This window comes from Melanerpes formicivorus, unplaced genomic scaffold (genome assembly GCF_026170545.1).
Source record: "Melanerpes formicivorus ecotype bairdi unplaced genomic scaffold, bMelFor1.0.p_v2 SCAF_18, whole genome shotgun sequence".
Taxonomy (NCBI): Eukaryota; Metazoa; Chordata; class Aves; order Piciformes; family Picidae; genus Melanerpes; species Melanerpes formicivorus.
In genome coordinates this window covers 4,505,907-4,514,805 of record NW_027142370.1, presented here as the reverse complement: position 1 = coordinate 4,514,805, position 8,899 = coordinate 4,505,907, and the positions used below count along the sequence as shown (strand labels likewise).

The 8,899-nt window shown below is 52.4% G+C and overlaps 1 protein-coding gene across 1 annotated transcript; it reads right to left on the bottom strand.

The window, feature by feature from the left end:
- Positions 1 to 3,283: 3,283 nt before the first annotated feature.
- On the bottom strand, positions 3,284 to 4,291 carry LOC137446746 (homeobox protein not2-like). The gene is made up of 2 exons (XM_068149703.1): positions 4,091 to 4,291; positions 3,284 to 3,442 (listed from the first exon to the last, which is right to left on the bottom strand). Exons 1-2 carry the CDS (start codon positions 4,277 to 4,279, stop codon positions 3,284 to 3,286), a joined length of 348 nt encoding a protein of 115 aa, XP_068005804.1. The 5' UTR covers positions 4,280 to 4,291.
- Between the last annotated feature and the right edge of the window lie 4,608 nt (positions 4,292 to 8,899).

Sequence of the window (8,899 nt, the reverse complement as noted above, 5' to 3'; positions counted from 1 at the left end):
GCCGGGGACGCGCTGCTGGCTCCTGCCGGGGACGCGCTGCTGGCTCCTGCCGGGGACGCGCTGCTGGCTCCTGCCGGGGACGCGCTGCTGGCTCCTGCCGCCTCCGAGCGCAGGGCAGCAGCCCCTGCACAGCAGAGCTGCAGAGCCGGGCTGCAGAGCCGGACACCTCTCCGGCCACCCCGACGGTGGCAAGGGACAAACTGCTTGGGACACCTTCCCCTTCTGCCAGCAGGTGAGGGAGGGGATTCTGCCCCTCTGCTGTACCCCACCTGCAGTGCTGGAACCAGCTCTGGATTCCCAACACAACACAGAGAGGGATCTGTTGGAGCAGGAGACCGCAGCAATGCTGGGAGGGCTGGGAGCCCTCTGCTGTGAGGCCAGGCTGAGAGAGTTGGGGTTGTTCAGCCTGGAGAAGAGAAGGCTGCAGGGAGACCTTCTGGTGGCCCTTCAGTGATTAAATGGGCAATAAGGAAGCTGAGGGCAGACTTTGTAGCAGGGCCTGCTGTGACAGGTTTGAAACTAAACACAAGGAGATTTAGACTGGAGAGAAGGAAGAAATGTTGTACAGTGAGAGTGGTGAGACCCTGGCCCAAGGTGCCCCATTCCCTGGAAGCATTCCAGGTCAGGTCAGACACTGCTCTGAGCAACCGGCTGTAGCTGGGAGATGTCCCTGCTGACACCCGGAGGGTTGCACTGCGTCACCTTTAAAGGTCATTTCCAACCCAAATCATTCTATGATTCTATGGGTTTGGGGTCTGGTCCCAGCAAACCCAGCAGCAGACTGTGAAGGGTAGAGAAGTTCATCCCAGGGAAATACAAGAACTCAGACAGAGGTTGAGCGATGCTGCCATATGGCTCCCATGTCGATTTCACCTCTATACTCCTAGCAGGAAGAGTGGCCATTATTTTAATAACAGCATTAGGTGTCCTGTTTTCCCAGGGTTTCAGTGCTGAACACCAGGGTGTTTCACACAGAGCATGAGCTTGAGTCATTGCCCAGCCAGCAACATTTCAGAGCATCCTTCCTGTCTCTGAACAAGCCAACAGGAATCTCAACCTGGGACAGGACTGCTTCTGTGTTTGCAGAGGACATGGGGAACCTCCCCTTGGACCTTCAGTTTGTTGAAGCATCAAGCCTGGCAGAGCTGGAGCTGCGTGGAGGGTTTAGCTACATCCTCCTCCAGAGAAAGATCTTTGGGAGCAGCACCCCAAACCTGAACATCCCATGATAACCAGACATTAAGCTTTCTACTGTGCAAGTAGTGCTATCTCTGCAGGAACTGGCCCAGAGACAAGAACCTGTTATCTGCTTTCACCCATGATAAGGGATCATCAATCAATTAAAAAAAAACAACCCAAACAACAACAAAAAAACCCCAACACCACCATTTATTTATTTATTTAGCATTTATTTTGTCCAAAACAATTTATTAAGACAAAAACTCAAACTCAAAACTGTTGGGAGAGATGAAAATATGGAGGGGGGATGAAAATATGTTGAGGGGGGGAGAGTGTTTATTAGTGATTTCAATGGAAAATTGAAGAGCAGTTGGAAATGTGTTTTCTTTCTGGTGGTTTTTGTTGGGTTTTGGGGAGTTTTTTTGACACTTGCAGGTTTGCCACTGCTCTGTTTAAAAGCTGTTCTTGTTCCACTCTCAATGCTCACACTTGAGGCAAGGGCACAGGTTTGCCAGCAAGCAGAAGCACAGGGCAAAAAAAACACACCCTGCTTTCAGAGCTGTGTTGGCATGTTCAGGGATGAAAATAGGTGAGAGGGAAAAAAAATATATCACTCTTTCAAGAAAGAAATCCCCCTTTGGTGACTGCTGCTGGAGAGCAGATGTTACTTGGTGCCAATAGGGGTCTCCTAAGGAGGAGGAAAAGGTACATTTCTTTTGCTTTTGCCCATTTTTCCCCCCCTCTCAGAAGGAGCTAGAACTGTACACAACGAAAAAGGATGGATAAATAAACCCCTCTGTGGCAGATGTGGGGCAAGAAGCCACTGAGGCATCACTGCCTGCTCAGAAACCAAGGAGCTGCCTGAACCTGCCTCCCCCCCAGCCTGTCCCATCTCTTTTCAAAATGCACTAGGCTTTTATTAAGAAGCAAAGCAAATAAATTAAGTGACATTTATTAATGAGGGAAAAAAAAAAAACCACCCAAGTTATTTCTATAAATAAGAATAGAAGAGGAAAGTGATAGTAAGAGACACAATAAATTACCTGAGCTGACAGGACGTGGTGCCTGGTACCCGGGGCAGAGCTAGGAAGGCGAGCTGACAGCCTGGCCTGAGAGCACTTGGCTGTTAACACACAGATGGGCTGGGTTGAGGGCTTAGTGCTGACCCCTTCAAAGCCCTCCCACCCACCAGAAATCCAACATCTAACTGCAGTGGGTGGTTAGAATGTGCTCCTGGAACACTCCAGGTGCCGTTCCCCATAGCACCTGGGTGTATAATGAGGAGAGAACCGAACAGCTGCCATCTGGGCCAGAATCAGCACATCTGGATGAGGGGCAGGGGGGTGTCTGAAGCGCCAGAGGTGTTGGAAAGCCACTGTTTTATAACAGCCCTGATCCCTGCACCTCAGCCAAGCCCAAGCACCTCATTCCCTGCTGCAGCAGCTCTTACACACACCTTGAAGTGTGAAGTAAGACAGTGCCAGAAGACAGAGAGACCCACTGGGGAGCCAAAAGAAAGGCACAAATCAACCAAGGCACAGGACAAGCAGAGGCACTTGTGTTCCAGGGACAAAATCAAAGCCTCTTCATCTTATTGCAAGAGTAATGATAGTCTGCAGGTGGGAGCAAAAGGCTTTCTGATTTTCTTTTTTGCTGTGATCTAAGCCTCAAACATGAGAGTCAAGTTGACCAGGGAAAACAATCAGCATTGATTGTCCTTTCCAGCACAGGTCTCCCCCTTCTAGGAGCACACAGCTGCACACAACACAAGTGACCCTGTGTTCAAATGCCCTTATGCTCACAGCCATCAGAGACACCATCTCATTGCCACCCCAGCCTCTCAGCTGGAAACACACCCAAACAGGAGATCACAGCTATGGCACCATCGAGTGCAACTGGCCTGGTGCTGAAGCCCCAGGAATTAGGGCACATGGCTACCAATCAATATCTGGGGGCTCTTCCCAGCCAGCTGCAGTTTGTGCTGTAGCTCTGACTCTCAGAATGAGAGTGCAATGTCTCGCTTGGACCAAAGAAGCGCAGATGTGCCTGCAACCCCCTATCTCCATGGCTCAGGAAACAGTGGCAGCTGGATCCCTTCAGCTTCTCAAAGCTCAACGTCCACAGTGTCCTCCTCATGGTCCTTGATGTCTGTGGAGTCCGCAGTGGCAGGCTGTATCACCCCAAACTGTGACAGCTTTGCTGCCTTCTGCTCCATGCTCTGCTTCCTCCATTTGATCCTCCTGTTCTGGAACCAGACCTTCACCTGGAAGGAAAATGGCACCACAGCTTAGTCCAAGGTCCTCAGGAGTCCCTTTCCAATGGGGCTGTTGTTAAATGCTTCCAAGTCCCTAAAAAGCAGAGTTCTTAAAGAGGAGAACATGCCCCTTCTCTGCCCAGGGCACTGCAATCTGGGGGTGACACTGTGGTGGGCAGAGTGGTGCTGGGAGGAAGGACATGGGGAGAGGGGGATGCAGCTGCACAGAGGATCTGGCTGGAGCAGTGAAGGAAGCACCTGACCACTGAATTCATCCCCAGGACTATGGCTGATAAAAGGCCTGACAAGACACTCTCCTGCCCCTGTTTAGATCACAAAAGACCTTTAAGATCACTGAGTCCAACCATTAGCTGCCAAGTCCACCACTAAATCATGTCCCTGAGCACCATATCTACAGAGCTTTTAAATATCTCCAGGGATGGTGATTCAGCTACTTCCCTGAGCAGCCTGTTCCAAACCCATCTCTCATCCCTCCAGGCATGTGGATTCAATGTCACCTTGCAGCAGGAAGCTCCCCCATGCCAGGGTCACTTTCACCATCTCCTTCTACCACTGAACTTCATGGCCACGGAATTACCACAGACCAAAGCCAGGCCCAGGATCTACACCACCATCCCCAGCACTTTCATTTCTTACCTGAGTCTCTGTGAGATGCAGAGTTGCAGCCAGGTCTACTCGCTCTGTGCCCACCATGTACTGCTGCTTGAGGAATTCCTGCTCCAGCCGCTCCAGCTGCTCTGGTTTGAAGACCGTCCGGACCCTCTTCATCTTGCAGGGCCCCCCAGACCTCCAGGACGCAGCAGGGCCCAGGGAGTTGGCCCCCATGCAGTGAGACAACTCCAGACCTACAAGCAGGAAGCAGCAGCTGAAGGGGTCTGCATGTTTGAGGCCATTTTTCCAGCCCTGTTGATGTGCCAAACCCACTGAAATTCGTAGCTGCAATCCAGACACCGCTGCTCTCCCTGCTAAAGGGGGCTGGGAGAAAGCAACACCAAAAAGAAAAGCAGGGATGTCCCCAGTCCTCTCCCTACCTACCTCCTATCATCTAGGCTCCCTTTCCCACAAAAGCTTGGGTCAAATGATCTTTCAAGGTGCATTCCAACCTGTTCTGTGATTCTTCATAGGGTCATAGAATTGTTTAGGTTGGAAGAGACCTTAAGATCATCAAGTCCAACCATTAACCCAGCTCTGCCAGGTCACCACTAAACCATGTTCCTCAGCACCACTTCTACATGGCTTTTAAATTCTTCCAGGGATGGGGACTCCATTGCTGCCCTGGACAGCCTGGTCCAGGGCTTGAGAACCCATTTGGTGAAGAAATTGTTCATCATGTCCAACCCAAACCTCCTCTGGTCATATGCTTTACTTCTAAGAAAGAGAGCCCCACTAGTACAGCCAAAGAGACTTTGCTGCTCCCTACCATTACTGTTGTGAAATGCAAACTGTCTCAGATCAGCTCTGCTCCGAGCAGAGGCTGGATTCAGCAGCTTGCAGAGGTCCTGCTCAGCAGGAGTCATTGCATGGTATCATCAGGGGGCAGCAGCTGAACTGCTGCAATGCGTGGTGGCAAGGAAAGTTTCTTTGACTTTTATGGGAATTCTGGGCATAATTGTGCCAATTCACACTCACTGCTTAGCTCTGCTTTAATGACTTCCACCTAAATGTGAGGAAAAACTTTGCTGTGAGGGTGCTGGAGCTCTGAAGCAGGCTGCCCAGAGAGGTTGTGAAGTCTCCTTTCCTGGAGACATTCTAAAGCCCCTTGGACATTGTGATCCTGGGCAAGCTGCTGTGGGTGACCCTGCTTGAGCAGAGGGGTTGGACTGGATGACCTCCAGAGGTGCCTTCCAAACCTCACCATGCTGAGGTTCTGTGGCTGATGTTGTCATGTTCTCCAGGCACAAACAGCCACCTTGACCTACTTGTGTCATTAATTTGGTGCAAGTTCTGCCTGTGTTTGAGGATTTGTGGGATGGAGACCTGACAGCTTAACAGCTGTAATTGCACTTAAATTTGTCTCCATCACCGCCATCATCTCAGCCTTCACATTTATTCCTATTTTAATCCTGGGATAATGGCAAGTGTGATTTCAAACATGAAATACGGCTGTGGAAGTAGCTTTGCAAACTCTTTAGCGGTATTTTCATACCTCTGCATTTGACACAACACAGAGATTAACACCCAGCCCTGCAGACGCTGTCTCCTGGAAGAAGGAGTTGATTAAGCAGGAGTTAAAAAAGATCAAGAGCAGCAAATCGTTTGGGGAGCTGAATCTCATAGCTGTCAGGATCAAATCAAGAGTTCTCATACAAGTAAAATAGGTGCTTGGCTGAGGGTTTTGTCTGGGCAACAAGGAGATCAGCCTCTGAATGCTAAAAAGATGCTTAATTTCACACACACACACACACACACAATCTCCTGACAAGTAACAAAAGAACTCGTTTTGCTTACAAAAACTTACAACAGCCCTCGGTGAAGATGCAGAGAACCTGAAGGATTAGCCCCAATTGTCACCTCTGTGGGAATTTAACCCGTGGATCAGAAATCTTTTTCCTTAGGTGCTTTTGCACTACTAATGCAGTTTCTGGGGCCAGAGGCTGCAAAATACTTCAGCATTTGTATTCCTAGTTCAGGGAAGGCAAAATTCCAGCTGGACCAGGGCAGTTTGGGAGAAGAGGGGACCACACAGAGCAGCAGAGGGGTTGCTGGAGAGGTGGAGAAAGGAGTTTGGAAACTTACAGCAGGTTTTGGTATGCAGGCACTGGCACTGCAGTGCCTCTCTAGGATGTGAGAAGAGAAAGAGATGCCGGAGTGTGCAAAGCCCCCCCCCCTAAAATGCAGGACCCGTGGCCATGGGGGCAGCTGTCCCTGCCCTGAAACCTTCTACTGAAGCCAAGCCTGAGGGATTTCAAAGATGTCATCTGGGTCTCTCTTCACCCAGACAGGTAACGCTGGGGGTAAATGGCACTCCGGGACATGGTCTAGTGGTCAGGGAAGAGTTAGGTAGACGGTTGGACTTGACGATCCTAGAGGTCTTTTCCAGCCTTAGTGATTCTGTGAATATGAATTATCGAACACTACGGAAGGAAAGAATTACGAAACTCTTCCCCCTCTCCATTTTTCACAGCCCCAGCCCGACTCTTCACCGTGGGGCTAGTCGAGAGGCTGCAGGAAATTAAACTGCAGCCGTAGTGGGGAAAGAAAAATGCACTTTTTGGTGCCACAAACTCCCTTATTCTTCAGCCAAGGACCTGCCAAGGTGCCCACATCCCCCGCCTGCAAACCCTCCCCTCCACCCAGAGCAGCTCCCACGTACCCACCCGTGACCCCATGCGCTTGCTCACCTGTACCGCTGCCCCAGCCCCAGCCCCAGCCGCCCGGCAGCGTCCCCAGCCCGGGTCCCGGTCCCGGTCCCGCCGCTGGCCAGCGCGGGGCCAGCGGGGCAGAGGCGGCGGCGGGGGCCCGGCGCGGCGGTTCCCGGGCCAGGAGCGCTTCGATGTGGAAGGGGGTTTTGGGGGTGGGAGGGGGCGGCGGGCCCGACTGGGGGCGCGGAGGGCTGCGCAGCATGGCCGGGCCGGTGAGCTGCCCGCCGGCCCCACCGGCTTTTATGGAGGGCGCTGGTGGGGTGGGATGAGCCGCGCTCCTATGCAAAGCGGCGCCGGGGGGGCAGCGGGGGGCTGCCCCCAACCCGCCGGCCTGCAGCAGCAGCCCCACCGACACCTCTGCTGCCACACTGACACCCCTCCTTCCTCATCGGCGTCCCTCGTCCCCGCCAACACCGCTTCTTCTCCGCCAAGACCCTCACAGGCACCACTCCTTACCCACCGACACCCTTCCCTCCACAGCAGCTCCTCCAGCAAGAGTCCTCCTTCCACACCAGCACGCCTAGGGACACCTCTTCTTCCTCGCAACACTCCTTTTCTCACCCCAGCTCTTCTGCCAACACCCCTCCTTCCACATCAGCTCTTCCACCGACACTTCTCTTTCCATGCCAACACCTGCTGGGACATCTTTTCTACCCTGCTGGCACCTCCACCAACACCCACCTGGCCATCAGTATATCTTTCCATGTAGACACCAGCAGTCCTTCCCCATGGACACTCAAACCAAATCCCAGACCCCTTGCCCAAGATCTCCCACTGAAATGTGCTCCTTCTCCACAGACACCCGACCCAACACCCACTCCTTCCCCACGAACACCCACACTGACACCAGCTCCTTCCTCACAGATCTCCACACTGACACCTGCTCCTTCCCAGCAGACACCTTCTCCTGTTCCATGGACACCCACAACCAACACCTGACCTCCTTCCCTACATAGATCATCACACTGACACCTGCTCCTTCTCCTATTGCATGGATACCCACACCAGCACCCACTCCAGACAGACACCCACAGCATCACCTGACTTGCTCTTTCCTCATGGCCAACTACACCTTCATCTGCACAACCCTTCTGGCACCCTAACCTTCATCCACACACACAGACACCTGCAGCTCTGCATCCTGCCCCCACTGATGCTCAAACACCCGTCGACACCCACACCTTCTCCCCAGGCCTCACAGGAACACCGTGGCCATACTCCTCAGGCCTGCCCACCCTCACCCACCGCCGCTGGACATAACCCGGGGCCAGCTGTAGGAGCCTGTCCTGCCGCTGTGCCAAGGGCAACGTGTCCACATAACCATTCCTGCTCACATCCCCACAAGCACCAAAGTCACACCAAAAACTCCCTCTGGTGCATGCCAACATGGAGAAATCCCTAGAGCAGGGTCTCCAGGATAATAAACACGGGGCAAAAATCTCCTGTGGCTTGAGAACCCAGCAGCAACCATCCCTGCCCGCGCAGGCCAGCTGCCTGCATCCCGTGAACCCTGCCTCAAAGCAGGAATGTCTGCATTTCACCTTTCTTTTCACTGCCCAAACTGCAGAAGGAGACCCTCCTTCCAAACCAGCAGCTCAATATTTTTGAGCATTTCAAAGCAAAATGGAAATTCTGGGAATGGATGGGCAGGATAATCCCGCTCACAAGGAAGCACCCTGGTGATGGCCACGGGGAGGAGGATGCCTGCAGGAGACAAAAGAGTCCCTCAAGTTTGCCCTTAAAACACTTTTCTTTCTCTTCTTTTTTTTTTCTTCTTTTCCCTTTCCCCCTGCCATTTAGCATCCTGTCTTCCAGGGCAGCTTCAAAATAGGTGAATAAATACAGCTGCTGCTTTATGGCTCCTTGTCCAAACAGGCAGCCCCACAGCCCTGCCGCCCTGTAACCCTGGGCTTAATTGAAATGACACCTTCAAAGCTGGGCAAGTGCTGAAGCCTCCCCCTCAAAAAAAAAAAGAGACAACAAACCCACCACTGAGAAAAATAAATCCACAGGGATTCACAGCTCCTGGCTTTGCTTGCACAGGGGCTGTGTGGATTAAAATATGGGCGCTACGAGGCAAGGG